Here is an 18,521-nt window from a genome sequence, read left to right as displayed (position 1 = left end):
TGTAAAAACTATACAGACCTAAATAGGACACAATTTTTTCTCTAATAGAAACAGATCTAAAGACAGGCCACAGTTTTTTTTCTTAATTTCAGAATATTAAGATAAACACTGTATGGAGCCGGCACCAGGTTCTGGTCTCACCTGCTCCTCTTCCAGTCCAGCTCTCTGCTGTGGGCCAGGAGGACAGTGGAGAATGGCCCAGCTGCTTGGGCCCCTGCACCTGCATGGGAGACCAGGAGGAAGCACCTGGCTCCGGATCAGTGTAGCTCTGGCCGTAGTGGCCATTTGGGGAGTGAACCAATGGAAGGAAGACCTTTCTCTCTGTCTCTCTCTCTCACTGTCTATAACTCTGTCAAATAAATAAATAAAAAGATAAACACTGTATATAGAACCTTGAACTTATTTTTATATTTAAACACATTTATGACATCAATATTATAAATGTTTCTAGTAATTTTTTCTTACTATTTTTGCATTTGGTTATTATTTGAAATGTTGATTTAAAGAAACTAACATCTGATGAAACAGCATTTAGAAGGTTCAACATGTATCTACTAATCATAAAAAGAAAAAAGGAAATTAAGCCTAAAATATCATCTAACAAAATAATTTTCATAGTAACTAAACTAGCACTGTAAACTTAACAAGACTGTTAAGTTTGTCAGCCCTTTATAAATGTGTTTATAGCTTTTATTATAAACTAATCAAAAAACATGAATTAACAAAATCTTGGATTTCTAAAGAGTGCCCTTCCTCCAAGGGTCAAGTGCTTTCACAAGTCTTTGATTTGTTACAGAAAACCTGTGGAGTAGGTAGGTATTTTTATCCTATTCTTACACATAAGGAAATAAGACTTTTTGCAAGCATAACAGCAAAGACTCACTTGAATTCAATTTTTATTTAATTGACAGGTGGAGTTACAGAGAGAGAGAGAGAGAGAGAGAGAGAGAGAGAGAGAGAGAGAGAGAAAGGTCTTCCTTCTGTTGGTTCACCCCCCAAATGACCGCCACGGCTGGCATTGCACAGATCCAAAGCCAGGAGCTGGGTGCTTCCTCCTGGTCTCCCATGAAGGTGCAGGGGCCCAAGCACCTGGGCCATTCTTCACTGCCCTCCTGGCCCACAGCAGAGAGCTGGACTGGAAGAGGGACAACCACGACTAGAACCCAGCCCATATGGGGCTGGGCCAGGCCAAAGCCAGCACTGCAGGCGGAGGATTAACCAAGTGAGCCAAGGTGCCGGCCCCCAATTTTTTTTTTAAAAAAGATTTATTTTATTTATTTGAAAGAGAGTTACAGAGAGAGGCAGAGAGAGAGAGAGAGAGAGAGAGAGAGAGAGAGAGGTCTTCCATCCAATGGTTCACTCCCCAGATGGCTGCAACAGCCAGAGCTGCTCCAATCCAGAGCCAGGGGCCAGGAGCTTCCTCCAGGTTTCCCACATGAGTGCAGGAGCCCAAGGACTTGGGCCATCTTCCACTGCTATTCCAGGCCATAGCAGAGAGCTGGATTGGAAGAGGAGCAACCGGAACTAGAACCAGCGTCCATATGGGATGCCGGCACTTCAGGCCAGGGTGTTAACCCACTGCACCACAGCACCGGCCCCTTGAATTCAATTTTTAAAATAAAGTTATCAGGGCAGGCATTTGGTCTTGCAGTTCAGACACCAGATTGGGAAGTTTACATCAAATAGTAGAATTCCTGGGTTTGAATCTTGGTTCCACTTCTGATTCCAGCTTTCTGCTATTGCATAACCTGGGAGACAGTAAGTGAGAGCTCAGGTAATTGGGTTCCTACCAGCCATGTGGGAGACCTGTATTGGGTTCCAGTGCCTGGCTTTGGCCTGGCCCAGCTCCAGATGTTCTGGGCAGCTGGGAACACATTCATTCTTTTGCTCACTTGGTCTCTCTCTTCCCTCTCTTCTCTGACTCCCAATAAACAAATAAAAGTTATCACTTATTAAGCTTGTGACTATAAAATAAATTGAAAACATACCATCACAAAAATTAAAAGAAAAATAAAGGAAAGAGGAAGAAAGGTAGGAGAAAGGGAAAGCAGAAAGTATCACTATGTTCTTAAAACAGTATATATGAAGTATATACAATCTGTTCCCTTTATATAATTTTTTTAAATGTTAAGAAGCTATTTAAATTTACCTTATTCTTGAAGTGCAATGGGCACTTGGGCCATCCTCCACTGCCTTCCTGGGCCATAGCAGAGAGCTGGACTGGAAGAGGGGCAACCGGGATAGAATCCGGCGCCCCAACCAGGACTAGAACCCAGTGTGCCAGCGCCGCAAGGCAGAAGATTAGCCAGTTAAGCCACGGCGCCGGCCTAAAAGATTTATTTATGTGAAAGAGTTACAGAGAGAGGGAGAGACAGGTTTTCGATCTGCTGGTTCACTCCCCAAATGGCTGCAACAGCCAGGGCTGGGCCAGGGGAAAGCCAGAAGCCAGGAGCTTCCTCCAGGTGTTCTACTTAGGTGCAGGGGCCCAAGCACTTGGGCCACGTTCGCTGCTTTCCTGGGCACATTGGCAGGGAGCTGGATCAGAAGCAAAGTAGATGGGACTTGAACTAGTGCCCATATGGGATGCTGGCATACTAGGCTGCAGTTTTACCCACTATGTCTCAATGCTGGCCCCTATTTTTTTTTTTTTAATGTTATAAAGATATTTGATGTCTCGGTATAAGAAAAGCCCTAGTGCTCTAGTTAACTTTTCTCATCTTAATAAACATTTCATTATTGTCAGAGTAGCCTTACATTTGGAAGATTGATGATTAAGATCTCTCCATATACATATTCTATTATTTACAATAACATATTTTTTCATTCAATAGTTACAACATATTACAAATGAAGAAACTGAAATCACTGGGTCTAAAACTCATATTCCAAATTAAGTCTAGGGCCCTGCTGAGCACTGAATGTTCTTTCTAAAATTCATTATGTTGAAGCCTTAACCCCAATGAGACTGTGTGAGGAGATGTGATCTCTAAGAAAATAACAGAGGGGGCTGGCACTGTGGCACAGTGGGTTAAAGCATCAGCCTGCGGTGCCGACATCCCATATGAGTGCCAGTTTGAGTCCCAGATGCTCCTCTTCTGATCCAGCTCTCTGCTGTGGCCTGGGAAAGCAGTAGAAGATGGCCCAACTTGTTGGGCCCCTGCACCTGTGTGGGAGACCTGGAGGAGGCTCCTGGCTCCTGATCGGCTCAACTCTGGTCATTTTTGCGGTCATTTGGAGAGTGAACGAGAGGAATGGAAGATCTCTCTCTCTCTCTCTCTGGCCTGTGTTTCAAATAAATAAAATAACTCTCAAAAAAAAAGAAAAAAAAAAAGAAAAGAAAACAATGGTTAAATGAAATTATAAGAGTAAAGGCCCTCACATGACAGGATTAGTGTACCTTTATAAGATGAGCTATCAGAGAGCTTCCCCTCCAAAACTGTGCACTGTAAGGAAAGGTCACATGAGGACCTAGCAAGAAACTGGCCATCTTCAAGTCAGAAAGAACCCTCAGCAAAAACTGAATACTTCCAGACTTTGAACATGGGGTTTCCAGCCACCTAGTCTATGATATTTTATCATGGCAGCCAGAGGAGACTAATACAGGACCTTCTCACTGTACATTGAATAATGTCTGCAAAAACAATTAGACAAGGTTCATAAAAAAGAGCTAAAAATTGCTATTAAAAATTCAGTTCTACTACAGTTTATGATTTTCAGACATTTGATTAAAATTCTATTTTATGTACTGAAAATAGAATTAATGTGGTCAGTGTTGTGACACAGCAGGTTAAGCCACCAACTGCAAAGCCAGCATCCCATATGAGCACCAGTTCTGAGCCTCGGCTGCATCATTTCCAATCCAGCTTCCTGCTAATGTATCTGGGAAGGCAGCAGAAGATGGTTCAATTACTTGAGCTCCTGCCACCCACATGGTAGACCTAGTTTTGCCCTGGTCCGGCCTAGCTATTTGGGGAGTGAAACAGCCAATGGAAAATCAATCAATCAATCCATCAATAACTCTCTCCTAATGAACCAGGTCAGTCTCTTCCCTCAGCTCTGTATTGCTCTGCTTTTCAAATAAAAGAATATTTTTTAAAAATTAGAATTATCATTAAGTAGAAATTCTATTTCAAGAAGAAATGATAAAGAGAACTCATTCTTTTACCACTTTAAAAAACACATGTAAGGAAACAATAATCACCTCCATTATAATAATCATCAAACTACACTACATTAGAATATCAGTAGTTTTTTACATATAAAATGATAAACAAAGGAAGTTTTCCAATTAAGGAAAGGGACAAATTACAAATTTTAGAATATCTCAAAACACGTAGCTTCAGATTAGCCTCCTGCCAATAAAAGGAGAAAAAACATAGCTGTTTCCTCATAGAAGATATTAATGGCTCTGAATACCTGCAGCGTGGAGCTGGAACAAACTTACAAACCTACAAGTTTAGTAGTATAAAGGTTAATTGGTATAGGGTATGCCACATGGTTTTGTTTCTAATCTACAACACTATGGAAAATTTAAGATCTGAATGTGGAACTGAAACTGACCTGAGACTCTGGTGGTTTTGATTTAAAACATTGGCCACCAGAGGAAAGCAAACTGTAAGGATGATATCACACTAACGAGAAAAGAGGGAAGAATATGTAGCAACCTGGAACCAGGTACTGGAAGTTAAGCGAGACTGAAAATCCAAAAGTAGATCTCCTGCTTAAACTAAAGCTGAAAGAGTTCCCATCTTACCCTGAAGGCAGCATTCTCTTTGGAAGGAAATTAATCTACCCTTCTTTATTATCTATGAAAATTACAGGAATTGGGGTCAGTGCTATGGCATAGTGGGTTGGGTAAAGCTGCTGCCTTCAGTGCAAGCATCCAATTTTGGTGCCTGTTCAAAAATCAGCTGCTCCACTTCCGATCCAGCTCTCTGCTATGGCCTGGGAAACAGTAGAAGATGGCCCAAGTCCTTAGGCCCCTGCACCCACGTGGGAGACCCAGAAGAAGCTTCTGGACCCCAGCTTCAGATCAACCCAGCTCCAGTACAGCCATTTGGGGAGTGAATCAGCAGATGGAAGACCTCTCTCTCTCTCTCTCTCTCTCTGCCTCTCTGTAACTCTGCCTTTCAAATAAATAAATAAATCTTTAAAAACAAATTTACGGAATCAATAGAAATTATCCCTGAGCAATCATTCCAAGTAGTCATTTGGCTCCACACCATCAATTCTGCCCAGATAATGGTGTGAGGCTGAGTATATTCTGCAGAGAGAGCAGTGCAAAAATCCAGTTATCAAGCGACAGGAGTGGAGCCTGGCACACAGATGTGTATTTAAAAAAGTCACATCTCATGTACTATGAATGGATTTATTAACTTGTATGCTTTTTAATTTTTTATTTTTGACAGGCAGAGTTAGACAGTGAGAGAGAAAGAGAGAGAGACAGAGAGAAAGGTCTTCCTTTGCCGTTGGTTCACCCCCCAAGTGGCCACTATGGCCAGTGTGTTGCGGCCGGCGCGCTGCGCCGATTTGAAGCCAGGAGCCAGGTGCTTCCTCCTGGTCTCCCATGTAGGTACAGGGCCCAAGTACTTGGGCCATCCTCCACTGCCTTCCCGGGCCACAGCAGAGAGCTGGACTAGAAGAGGGGCAACCGGGACAGAATCCGGGACCCCAACCAGGACTAGAACCAGGTGTGCTGGCGCCGCAGGCGGAGGATTAGCCCAGTGAGCCATGGCGCCAGCCAATTTGTATGTTTTATTAAAGCCTATAGTACTTATCTACAATTCAGATTTGACAATTCTGAGTGACACTTACGTAACGCTAATGGTAAAGACTGTGCTATAATTTCCAAAATCCAAAGGTTTATAAATAAGGTATTAATCCATCAAATATATACTGCCCACTTATAAGCAAGCTCATATAAGGTACAACTACTTAGTGTTATCAAGATATAAGAAAAAAAAAAAAAAGGTGACTCTGAGAAAGGATTGAAGAGTTAATAAAGGTAAAGTGATAAAATAGTGCCTGACACATACAAAAGCCATCAATCATACCATCCTACTCTCAAGGAGCTCAGTGTTTGAGTAGAGAACCTAAGATCAGTAAGCATAAAAAACCACCACAGAGGGGTCAGCTTTGTGGCAGAGTAGGCTAAGCAAACCACCTGTGATACCAGCATCCCATGTGGACACTGGTTTGAGTCCTGGCTACTCTACTTCAAACCCAGCTCCCTAGTGTGCCTGGGAAGGCAGTGGAGGACAGCCAAGTACTTGAACCTCTGCCACACAGGTGGGAGACCAGAATGGAGTTCCAGGCTCCGGGCTTCAACCAGCCCCAGCTCCAGCGGCCACATGAGGAGTGAGCCAGCAGACGGAAGCTTTCTCTCTCGCCTCTTTCTGTAACTGCCTTTCAAGTAAACAAATCTTTTAAAAACAACTACAGAAGAAAAGGAACCATAAAGGAGTATAAAATGCTACAGAGGCTCAAAATGAGGAGAAATTTCTAAGTACAGGAATCAGAAGATGCCAAGATTATTGGCAATATTAACGTAGAGGAAGCATAAAAAGAGAAATAGGTTTAGGTGGAAAACAGCAGACTTCAGTTATGTAAAACAAATCTTCAGGCCGGCGCCGTGGCTCACTAGGCTAATCCTCCGCCTGCGGCGTCGGTACCCTGGGTTCTAGTCCCGGTCAGGGTGCCGGATTCTGTCCCGGTCGCTCCTCTTCCTGTCCAGCTCTCTGCTGTGGCCCGGGAGTGCAGTGGAGGATGGCCCAAGTGCTTGGGCCCTGCACCCGCATGGGAGACCAGGAGAAGCACCTGGCTCCTGGCTTCGGATCAGCGCAGTGTGCCAGCCGCAGCGCGCTGGCCACAGCAGCCACTGGGGGGTGAACCAACGGCAAAGGAAGACCTTTCTCTCTGTCTCTCTCTCTGTCTCACTGTCTAACTCTGCCTGTCAAAAAAAAAAAAAAAAAAGTAAAACAAATCTTCAAAAAGTAGAGCTTAAAAAAGACAGAAAGATGTTTACCTGGCCGGCGCCGTGGCTTAACAGGCTAATCTTCCGCCTGCGGCGCCGGCACACCGGGTTCTAGTCCCGGTCGGGGCGCCGGATTCTATCCCGGTTGCCCCTCTTCCAGGCCAGCTCTCTGCTATGGCCCGGGAAGGCAGTGGAGGATGGCCCAAGTGCTTGTTCCCTGCACCCGCATGGGAGACCAGGAGAAGCACCTGGCTCCTGGCTTCGGATCAGTGAAATGCACTGGCCGCAGCGGCCATTGGAGGGTGAACCAGCGGCAAAAAGGAAGACCTTTCTCTCTGTCTCTCTCTCTCACTATCCACTCTGCCTGTCAAAAAAAAAAAAGAAAGATGTTTACCTGATAAGGATGCCAGAACAAAGGAAGATTTTTATTTTACAAAGCAGGTGTGCAGTGTTTAGCCCAACGCATCACACTCAATAAACTATAATTATGCTAGTACAGCAACATATAGAGATACTAAGAATGGGGGGATCTCATTATGCTTGAGAAGCTAAGGAAAAGATCCAGTCTGAGAGGTCAAAAGATGCTGTAACTACAAAAGAAGACCAGGAGTAGTTTAAAAAGATGGGTTCAATGACATAAGCAAATGGTGCTGACTTGAAGAAGTGAAGAAAACTCAATCCTGGGAAATTATGGAATGAATAGAAGAAACAGGAAGGAAGCTCACACTGAACGGCCCCAACATTTTCAGCTGGAGCTACACAGCAAGATTATTTGTAGAAAGAAGAGGGAACAGGGCCAGTGCTGTGACGTAGTAGGTTAACCCTCCGCCTCTGGTGCTGGCATCCCATATGGGTGTTGGTTCGTGTCCCGGCTGCTCCACGTCCAATCCAGCTCCCTTGCTAATGCCCTTGGAAAGCAGTGGAAGATGTCACAACTGCTTAGGGCACTACACCTGCATGGGAGACCCAGAAGCAGCTCTGGGCTCCCGCCATTGCAGTCATCTGGGGAGTGATCCAGCTGATGTAAGACTTCTGTCTCTAACTTTGCCTCTTAAATAAATAAATCTTAAATAAATAAATAAATAAAAGAGGGAACACCAGGCGGGTTTCAAAGCTTGATGAGAAGAAAAACCACCTGGGCACTACTCTGCCATCTCTCTCTCTCTCAGATGAAATCAGAGATGGGGGGAAAAAAAATGATAAGGAACTATTAATGAATAATCCTTATTGTCATAAAGAGACAAATTCCTCCCACCACTGATAACTTTAAACAAAAGAATATATTTGCTTTTTAAGACTCTTAAATTTATTCCACTAAATCAAATTAAGTATAGGCAAGTCTTTTCTTAAAGTTAAAAGGCTTTATCAATGTAAGGAGAGAACAGTGCACAATGAAGATGTTAATCAAATGTTAATTAACAAAAGACAGCTATTCTATTATTACAATTTGTTTTAGCTAATGAGTTTTTAAATTTTTTCTATTTTCAAGCTACATACTGAGATGACCTTTTGTGAACTTATGAATTCACATTTTAAAAAGTATTAACTGTCCAGGCTGACATTGTAGCACAGCAGGTTAAGCCACAGCTTTTTTTTTTTTTTTTTTTTTTTTTTAACAAGCATCCTGTACTAGAGTATAGGTTTAAGTCCCCGCTGCTCTGCTTTCAATCCAGCTGTCTGCTAATGCAGCAGAGAATGGCCCAAGTACCTGAGACCTTGCTATTTATATTAGAGACCAGGATGGAATTCCAAGCTCCTGACTTTGGCTTGGCCTCAATCTGGCTATACAGTCACTTTTGGGGAATGAACCAATGAATGGAAGATCTCTTTCTGTGTTAGTCTTTTAAATAAATAAATCTTTTTTAAAAATGTATGTCATTGTTGTTCACTTAGTGCACATCTTTTGTTCTAACAAACTGAACAATGAAACTATTTTCAACAAAAGTTTTATCCCACCTGGTGCTATTAACTGGTGAATACTTGATGTCCGAGTGACAGCTGTGCTTCGTGATTCCAGACTTGGGCTCTCTCCTTTCTTATTACTTTCTGGAGAAGGATCTCGTTGGCTGATTTTAGAACTGGTCACTGTTGTTTTGTTATGACAAATAGTCAATGACTGGGATTGACTAGTACTTTTTGGTGGACCATTCTGTGAGCTAGATAATACACCCAACTTCTGGCTTCGTAATGTTAAATTCTGAACCTAAGAAGCACATAACAGAAAATAAGCATGAAAATACTTGATGTTAACTGATGTGATAATCATTACCAGTATAACAATAATGACAACACATTTGTGATATGCTCTTCATTCATGGAGCTCCAAGAACTTTGTAACAACTGATTAATCCAAAAAGAGTTATTCTAAATAATCTTAAGTATTAAGTGGCAAATTTTTTAAAAGATAGCAAGAAAAACAAAAGGAAGGAAAGGTGGGAGGAAGGGAAAATAGGAAGAATCAATTATGAAGAACTAAATGAAAACAGTGTGACAGAAAATGAATTATGAAAACGAGGAAATTAATCTAACATTCTTCATTTAAAAGTGATCAATCCTAATGGTAGAGATAAGGGGACACCAATTCTTTAAGAAAATTAATTCAATCACCTACCCATTGTGATGATTAAGAAAAGCATTTTCAGAAAATTCCTTTGTAAATTCCTTAAGCTTTACTGATGTTGTTACTTAACACTCATTGCTGTTGAGAACTAGATCTCACAAACTGAAAAGACTGTGTATGGTCCTGAAATGGCTTTGCGTGATGGCTCCTATCTATATACCAAGAACTATTCTAAACATACTACCAGTCTAACAGTAGCAAGAATTATCCCAATTACTCTCACCTGACATTTAGATAGCTAAGCAGCAAGGTAGAAAATGCCTCTCCAAAAGGGGCTTCATTTCTTGCCTATGCACCAAATACATTTATGCTATCACAGACCCAGGAAGGAAAACTGAAGTGCAAGAGTTTTCAAAGTGATATGCAATGTATCATATCACTGCCTTATAAGTGCTCTTCAGTTTCATATGTATTCTGACTCTACAACTACACATCATTAACTGATACTCAAAGGCAAATACTTTCTCTGTCAAAGTGCCAAATGTTCATCGAACAGCAGGTCCTAAGTAAATGTTCACATTAGGCTATTTGAAGTTGTAACTAAGTCTAAGGTAATCGAAGGATTTTCTAAATGAGACCACATAAAACAAGGTCTTCAGGGCCAGCATTGTGGTGCAGTGTTAAGCCACCATCTGCATTGCTGGAATCCCATATAGGCACCAGTTCAAGTCCTGGCTGCTCCACTTCTGATCCAAGTCCCTGCTAATGGCCTGGGAAAGCAGCAGAATATGGCCCAAGTGCTTGGTCCCAGGCATCCACATGAAAGACTTGGAAGAAGCTCCTGACTCTTGGCTTTGGCCTGGCCAAGCCCTGGCTGTTGCAGCCCTCTGTGAAGTGAAACCAGAGGATGGAAGATCTCTCTGTCTCTCCTCTCTCTATATATAACACTAACTTTCAAATAAATAAAAACATCCTTAAAAAAAAGTATTTTCTGATTTTTCTCAATCTTTCATATCAATGTAAATATAAATGGATTAATAACTACTGTATTATCAAAGCTTAACACAAAAATAAAAAAATAATAGAGGCCAGCACTGTGGTGTAGCAAGTAAAGCTGCTGCCTGCAGTGTCAGCATCCCATATGGGTGCTGGTTCAAGACCCGGCTGCTCCACTTTTGATTCCGCTCTCTGCTATGGCCTGGGAAAGCAATGGAGGTTGACCCAAGTCCTCAAGCCCCTGCACCCACGTGGGAGACCTAGAAGAAGCTACTGGCTCCTGGCTCCGGATCGGCGCAGCTCTGGCCATTGAGGCCATCTAGGGAATGAACCAGCGGATGGAAGACCTCTCTCTCTCTCTCTCTCTCTCTCTCTCTCTCTCTCTGCCTCAGCCTCTCTGTGACTCTGCCTTTCAAATAAAATAAATAAATCTTAAAATAAATAAATAATTAAAAAATGAAATGTTGACTTCTCAGATCACCATTCACACCCCAGAATATAGGCCAGAACCACTTCAAATCTCACTTTTTTTAACATCACATATTCTTATTTATGCAGTATACAAATACAGATTTGTATGCAGATACAAAACCCAGAGTTTCTAAGCATACTATGTTTATATCTTTGAGATCCTTTGGCAGCTTTATGTCTACAGAGGTTCCTTAATGAAAATATTCTGTAACTACTGAAAATAGAGTACAAAGTGAAATGATTTAAATATAATTCATGAAATGAAAATTCATGGTTAAGAAAATAGTATCTTATGGGGCCAGCACTGAAGGGTTAAGTCGTCGCTTGCAATGCTAGCATCCTATATGAGTATGTTTGAGTCCTGGCTGGCACACTTCCAATCCAGCTCCATGCTAATGCAACTGGGAAGGCAGCTGAAGACGGCCCAAGTACTTGGGCCCCTGCCACCCACGTGACAGACCCAGATGGAATTCCAGGCTTCTGATTTCAGCCACCCCAGCCATTGCAGCCTTTTGGGAAGTGAATCAGCAGATAAAAGATCTTTTCTTTCTCTTCCTCTCTGTTACTCTGCCTTTCAAATAAGTAAAAATAAATCTTAAAAAAAGAAAATAGGTATCTCTCAATATTTCTCAGTCTTGCTAAAAATAATATCCCAAAGAAAACACTTCATTTCTAAAGTCACTGTCCTTTACCTGTAAAGTGGCTCTCCCACCACTAAGCCTATGGACCCTATACTGTTCAGGAAAGCTTTCCATATGTACATATAAAACAAGCTATGTAAATTCCAAAGTTACATCATTCTCCCAAGAGAGACCAAAAAGTGGGTTTTAATGATTCTTATCTCAAGCTACTGAGTATACAGAACTTAGTATCCATCTGGACACAGCTCATATCCCTCTTCTGAGAGCAGGCATAGGGACACAAGGCTATTGGTAGGAAAGTTCACACCCTGTCTCTGCTGTGCTGTGTCAAACAATGAGTTAAGGAAATTGAGCTAAAATTTGTTTAAAAAAGAAAACCCACACAGCAAATATAAGTAAAAGAACCAAGGTGCTGACAGACTGCAATTACATCTAGGATCAGTCAAATGCCTTTACTGTTTGTTTATTAAACTTTTTGGTGGCTATTCTGTGAGTTTAAAATTCCTTATTCCTAGGGGCTGGCACTGTGGCAGTACTACCACACTGAGGTTAAGCCTTCGCCTGTGGCACCAGCATCCCATATGAGCACCTGTTTGTATCCAGGCTGCTCCTCTTCCGATCCAGCTCTCTGCTATGGCCTAGGAAAGCAGAATATGGCCCAAGTCCTTGGGCCCCTGCACCCACGTTGGAGACTCAGGGGAAACTCCTGGCTCCTGGCTTTGCATCGGCCCAGCTCCAGCCTTGCAGCCATTTGCAAAATGAACTGGTGGATGGAAGCCTCTCTCTGTCTCTCCTTCTCTCTAACTCTGCTTCTCTAAAAAATAAATAAAATCTATTAAAAAAAAAAATCCTCATTCCCCACTATCAGATTTTAGCTAAAATTATATTACATTGCTTTTTTTTTTTTGGGACAGGCAGAGTTAGACAGCGAGCGAGCGAGCGAAAGGGCTTCCGTTTTCCGTTGGTTCACCCCCCAAATGGCCGCTCCAGCTGGCGCGCTGTGCCGATCTGAAGCCAGGAGCCTCCTCCTGGTCTCCCATGAGGGTGCAGGGCCTAAGCACTTGGGCCATCCTCCACTGCCTTCCCGGGCCACAGCAGAGAACTGGATTGGAAGAGGAGCAACCGGGACGGAACCAGCGCCCCAACCGGGACTAGAACCTGGAATGCGGTGCCGCAGGCGGAGGATTAGCCTAGAGAGCCGCGGTGCTGGCCTACATTGCTTTCTAAAAGGCAATTCTGCCATATTCATTCTTTTTTTTTTTTTTTAATCTATTTTACAGGTAGAGTTATAGACAGTGAGAGACAGAGAGACAGAAAGAAAGATCTTCCTTCCGTTGGTTCACTCCCCAAATGGCCACAACGGCCGGAGCTGTGCGGATCCGAAGCCAGGAGCCAGGAGTTTCTTCCTGGTCTCCCATGTGGGTGCAGGGTCCCAAGCACTTGGGCCATCCTCCAGGCCACAGCAGAGAGCTGGATTGGAAGAGGAGGAACTGGGACTAGAACCCGGTGCCCATATAGGATGCCAGTGCCGCAGGCGGAGGATTAACCTAGTGCGCCACAGCACCAGCCCCTGCCATATTCATTTATATAAACAGAAACTTTTTTGTGGGGCCAGAGCTGTGGCCTGGCAGGTAATGCTACTACCTGTGACACCAGCATCCCATATGGGTGTCAGTTCAAATCCCAGACGCTCTACTTCTGATCCAGCTCCCTGATATTGCACCTGGGAAAGCAGCAGAAAATGGCCCAAGTGCTTGGGCCTCTGTACCCACATGGGACACACAGAAGTTTCTGGTTCTGGGCTCCAGCTGCAGCAGTTGCAGCCATCTGGGGAGTGAACCAGTGGATGGAAGATCTCTCTTTCTCCAACTCTGCCTTTCAAATAAATAAATAAATAAATCTTAAAAAAACAAACAAACAAACACTTTCATTCATGGTCAATTTGGATCTATTACCAATTTTTAAGCTGGCCCTGTTTAAACTATCTGATGCTGAACAAATGAATATTAAAGATGCATCTTGGGCCGGCGCCGTGGTTTAACAGGCTAATCCTCCGCCTTGCGGCGCCGGCACACCGGGTTCTAGTCCCGGTCGGGCGCCGGATTCTATCCCGGTTGCCCCTCTTCCAGGCCAGCTCTCTGCTATGGCCCAGGAAGGCAGTGAAGGATGGCCCAAGTGCTTGTTCCCTGCACCCGCATGGGAGACCAGGAGAAGCACCTGGCTCCTGGCATCGGATCAGCGCGATGCGCCGGCCGCAGCGGCCATTGGAGGGTGAACCAACGGCAAGGAGGAAGACCTTTCTCTCCGGCTCTCTCTCACTATCCACTCTGCCTGTCCAAAAAAAAAAAAAGATGTATCTTGGTTTTGCAGTTTCTTCTCAAGCTTCAGTTGACTGTATACGAGAAAACTAAACTACCAGTGTAAACAGATGACACTGTATGGTCTGGGGTTACATGGAACTTGCCTAAAATAAACTTCTGAAGAAGTTGAGCCTCAATTTGTACTCTTCCAGCCCATAGGGCTACCACTCTAGTCAAACTTTTCTGTTCACCATTCTCCAAGCACAACAGAACTTCCTTCAGGTGGGCCCTTAATTAGCTCTTGCCTAAATGCCATCATTTTTCAAAGCTGTCTCCTGAAACCCAACCCATTCTTCCAAGTCCAATAAAACCCCCTTCACCCTCCCCAAGAAAGATTCCCAAAGATTGAGGTTAGAAAATAATTTCTCCTTCCCATTTAGAACAGTTTTCCCATAGAATTTGGGTCTTACTGGCCTACAGCACTAACAATATCTAGCTTTTAGAAGTACTAATGCACTTGTCTGTGAAATACTGAGATACTCACAAGTAGGTTTCCCTTTCTAATATTCTTTGTACTCCCTTAAGTTCAGAGTTGCAGACATAACAGGAACTTCACAGCTCTGAGATATTCTCCTGTATCTGATTTTGAAATATATATACACACATATATATAAATTACATGAGTGCTTTCTTTTTCCCTAGGTCCTTAGATATATTTAAGCTTTTCTTAGGCTAACATTAAAATCTATTCATATTTATCCCAAACAACTAAACAAATATCTCATGGAAATACATGAAATCTCCCAGGAAGCGAGAGAAAGACAATATAAAATTTAGCATCTGTCACAAATGATCTGTAAAGTACACCACATAATAATAAAAACCAAAGGGTGAATAATAACCTGAGTAACTTAAAAGTGTTTCTTCAAATAAAAAGCATATGGGGCTGGCACTGGCTCAGCAGGTCAAGTGGCTGCTTGTGATGTCAGCATTACATCAACAGATTCCAGTCTGGGCAGCTCTACTTTCAATTCATCTTCCTGCTAGTACACCTGGGAAAGCAGCAGAAGACAGCCCAACTACTTTGGCCCCTGCCACCCATGTGATAGACCAGGATGGAGTTCCAGGCTCCTGACTCTGGTCTAGCCCAGCCCCTTCTGTTGGGGCCATCTGGGCAGTAAACTAATGGAAAGATCTCTCTACCTCTCTTCCTTCCCTCCCCCACCACCCCCTCCACTTTCAAATAAATATTTTTTTAAATGAACTCTAAAACTTATATATCCATTTCTATAGAATATATTTTCCAACTAATTTTCTTGCATTCTGAAAGGAAATCTGTGTGTGTGTGTGTGTGTACTTTTTTTTTTTTTTTTTTTTTTACTTAATCAGTGGTGTGGAACATCTGGCTGGCAGGCTATGTAAGACCCACAAAATCATCCTGTCTGGCCCTATGCCAAGACAACTGCAAGAGGGACTCAAAATTGAATAAATCTACAAAAGGTTAATTTTTAAGCTGATAATTTTGTATGGACTGTGAATGAGGTTGTAAATATCCAAATGGGCCCTTGGCAGAAAAAAGGTTCCACACTCTTAACACATGAATATATAAATTCTAGAATATTGCTATATTTATGGTCATCTTAGTTTAACTATTGGCATGATTTAAATAAATTCCAAACATGTAAACTGTACCACCAAAGCATATTATAAAGTTAATTAGCTGTTAAGAGATGACATATTAACAGGGCAGGTGTTTGGTTCAGTGTTTAAGATGACACTTTTTTTTTTATGACAGGCAGAGTTATACAGTGAGAGAGAGAGAGAGAGAAAGGTCTTCCTTCCGTTGGTTCACCCCACAAAGGCTGCTGCACCAATCCAAAGCCAGGAGCCAGGTGCCTCCCCCCACCCACCCACCCCCGGTCTCCCATGCGGGTGCAGGGCCCAAGCACCTGGGCCATCCTCCACTGCCTTCCTGGGCCACAGCAGAGAGCTGGACTGGAAGAGGAGCAACCGGGACAGAATCTGGCACCCCAACAGGACTAGAACCTGGGGTACCAGCGACACAGGTGGAGGATTAGCCAAGTGAGCCCCGGCACCAGCCAAGATGCTACTTGGGACACTATTATTACATACTGCAATATCTAGGTCGAGTCCTGGATCTACTTCTGATTCTAGCTTCCATGGGAGGAAGAATCAATGATGACCCAAATATGTGCATCCCTGTCACCCGCTTGGGAGACCCCAAATGAGTTCCTGGCTCCTGGCTTAGTCCTTGAACAGCCCTGGCTGTTGCAGGCTTCTGGGGAGTAAATCAGTAGATAGAGGATCTTTCTGTTTCTGTCTGTCTGCTTTTCAAATACATAAACTAAAATTTTACTTTTTAAAATTGAAAGACTGCACATTCAGAGTTATTTTATAGAATTTTATAGAATTTTACTTTTGAAGAGAACCCATCTTTTCCTATATAATGAATATTAGGTCACTCTAATGTCCAACTTTTCATTTTCATCCAAATCTCTTATGATCAAACTATAAGGTATTTTTGCTAACTTCACACCTTAATTTTTTAAATGGGCTCTCCTTGCCAAAATACTCTCACACCAATTATTTAACTTCAATCTAAGAAACTCCATGTAAATTATCATAGCATTCCTTCTTTGAAGAAACTAAAAAGGAATGTCACATTGTCTTTTTCTCAATTCTAACAGCATTATCTGGATAACCTTGATGAAATTTCTTACTTTTTTATGATTTAGTTTATTTATTTGAAAGGCAGAGGGAGAGAGAGAGACAGAGGTCTTCCATCCTCTGGTTCACTCCCCAGAAGGCTACAACAGGAGCTAGGAACTTCTTTTGGGTCTCCCACACGGGTAAAGAGGCTGAAGCATTTGGGCCATCCTCCACTGCTTCCCCAGGTGCAAAGGAGGGACCTGGATTGGAAGTGCAACAGTCAGGACTCAAACCAGTGCCCATATGGGATGCCAGCTCTGCAGATGGTGGCTTGACCCATTATATCACAAGGCCAGCCCCCTTTCCTATAAAATACTCTTTGTCCTATTGTAGCTTTCTGAAAATCTATTTTGTTTTGTTTCTTGGCATGGTGGTGAGAAGAAAAGCATTTACAACAGTAAATAGGGCCAGGCATTGTGGCAGCAAGTTAAGTCACTGCTTGGGAGGCACACATCTCATATCACAGTGCCAGTTTGAGTCCCACTTCTCTGCTTAAAATCCAACTTCTTACTAAAGCATTCTAAGAGACAGATGATGATGGCTCAAGTGCTTGGGTCTAGACACTCCCATGGGAAACCTGAATGGAGTTCCTTGGCTCCTGGCTTTGGCTGGTCCAGATTCAGCTGTCACAGGCAACTGAGGAGTGAACCAGTGAATGGAAGATCTCTCTGCCCCTCCCTCGATCTATTGTTCTACCTTCCAAGTTAAAGGAAATAAACAAATAAACATTTTAAAAAATAAAGCGGTAAATTAAATAACAGTAAAGTGTTCCAAATTTATTTTTTGCAGTAAGCCATAAAAAATGTTTAAAAATTAAGTTATAGGGTTGGTGCTATGGCGCAGCAGGTAAGGCTGCTGCCTGCAGTTCCAGCATCCCAGGGGTGCCAGTTCAAGTCCTGGCTGCTCCACTTCTGATCCAGCTCTCTGGTATGATCTGGGAAAGGAGTAGAGGATGGCCTACATGCTTAGACCCCCCCCTTCTGGGAGACCCAGAAGAAACTCCTGGCTCCTGGCTTCAGATGGGTGCAGCTCCAGCCATTGCAGCCATCTGGGGAGTGAATCATCAGATGGAAGACTTCTCTTTCTCTCTGCCTCTGCCTCTCTATAACTCTGAGTTTCAAATAAATAAATAAATCTTAAAAAATTAAGTTATACTGATTTTTGTAGCTTAAAAGGTACTGAAACTTCAAATTGGTATTTCTCAATTATAAGTACTTAAAAAAAAATTTTTTTTGACAGGCAGAGTGGACAGTGAGAGAGAGAGAGAGACAGAGAGAAAGGTCTTCCTTTGCCGTTGGTTCACCCTCCAATGGCCACCGTGGCAGGCGCGCTGCAGCTGGCGCACCATGCTAATCCGAAGCTGGGAGCCAGGTGCTTCTCCTGGTCTCCCATGTGGGTGCAGGGCCCAGCACTTGGGCCATCCTCCACTGCACGCTTGGGCCACAGCAGAGAGCTGGCCTGGAAGAGGGGCAACCGGGACAGAATCCGGCGCCCCAACCGGCACTAGAACCTGGTGTGCCGGCGCCGCAGGCAGAGGATTAGCCTATTGAGCCGCGGCGCCAGCCAAGAGATTTTTTTTAAACTGTAAATATAAAATGGAACAAAAATTTCCAAATCTAACAGTCCTACATTTTCACTGCAATTTACCAAGCACAGCAAAAAAAAAGTAACTTTCATAAAAAAATTCTTAAGGGTCAACCCATTCCCGACTTCTGCAAAGTCCATCCTTGAATTAAGTCAGATCATCACACACAGCCACACAAGCAAATTGGACGCTGAAGACCACTTTTATAAATTACTTTGTGCTCACATGAATGATGCTTTAAAGATGTAATATGTTTTCTTTACAG

General features: G+C 43.0%; 1 protein-coding gene across 10 annotated transcripts in view; it reads right to left on the bottom strand.

The window, feature by feature from the left end:
* PHC3 (polyhomeotic homolog 3) overlaps window positions 1-18,521 on the bottom strand; it is a 112,882-nt gene that overhangs the window by 50,421 nt on the left and 43,940 nt on the right. For all 10 annotated transcript variants that reach the window (XR_009868057.1, XM_062211948.1, XM_062211960.1 and 7 more), the window contains one exon: window positions 8,930-9,176. Coding sequence is in view for 9 of the 10 variants with exons in the window: in XM_062211948.1 (XP_062067932.1) it covers window positions 8,930-9,176 (247 nt within the window). In the remaining variant the exon portion in view is untranslated. The remainder of the gene's footprint in view (window positions 1-8,929; window positions 9,177-18,521) is intronic.

Source organism: Lepus europaeus, chromosome 2 (genome assembly GCF_033115175.1).
Source record: "Lepus europaeus isolate LE1 chromosome 2, mLepTim1.pri, whole genome shotgun sequence".
Lineage (NCBI taxonomy): Eukaryota > Metazoa > Chordata > Mammalia > Lagomorpha > Leporidae > Lepus > Lepus europaeus.
The sequence above is the reverse complement of the archived record's forward strand: the minus strand, read 5'-3'. Positions and strand labels throughout refer to the sequence as shown.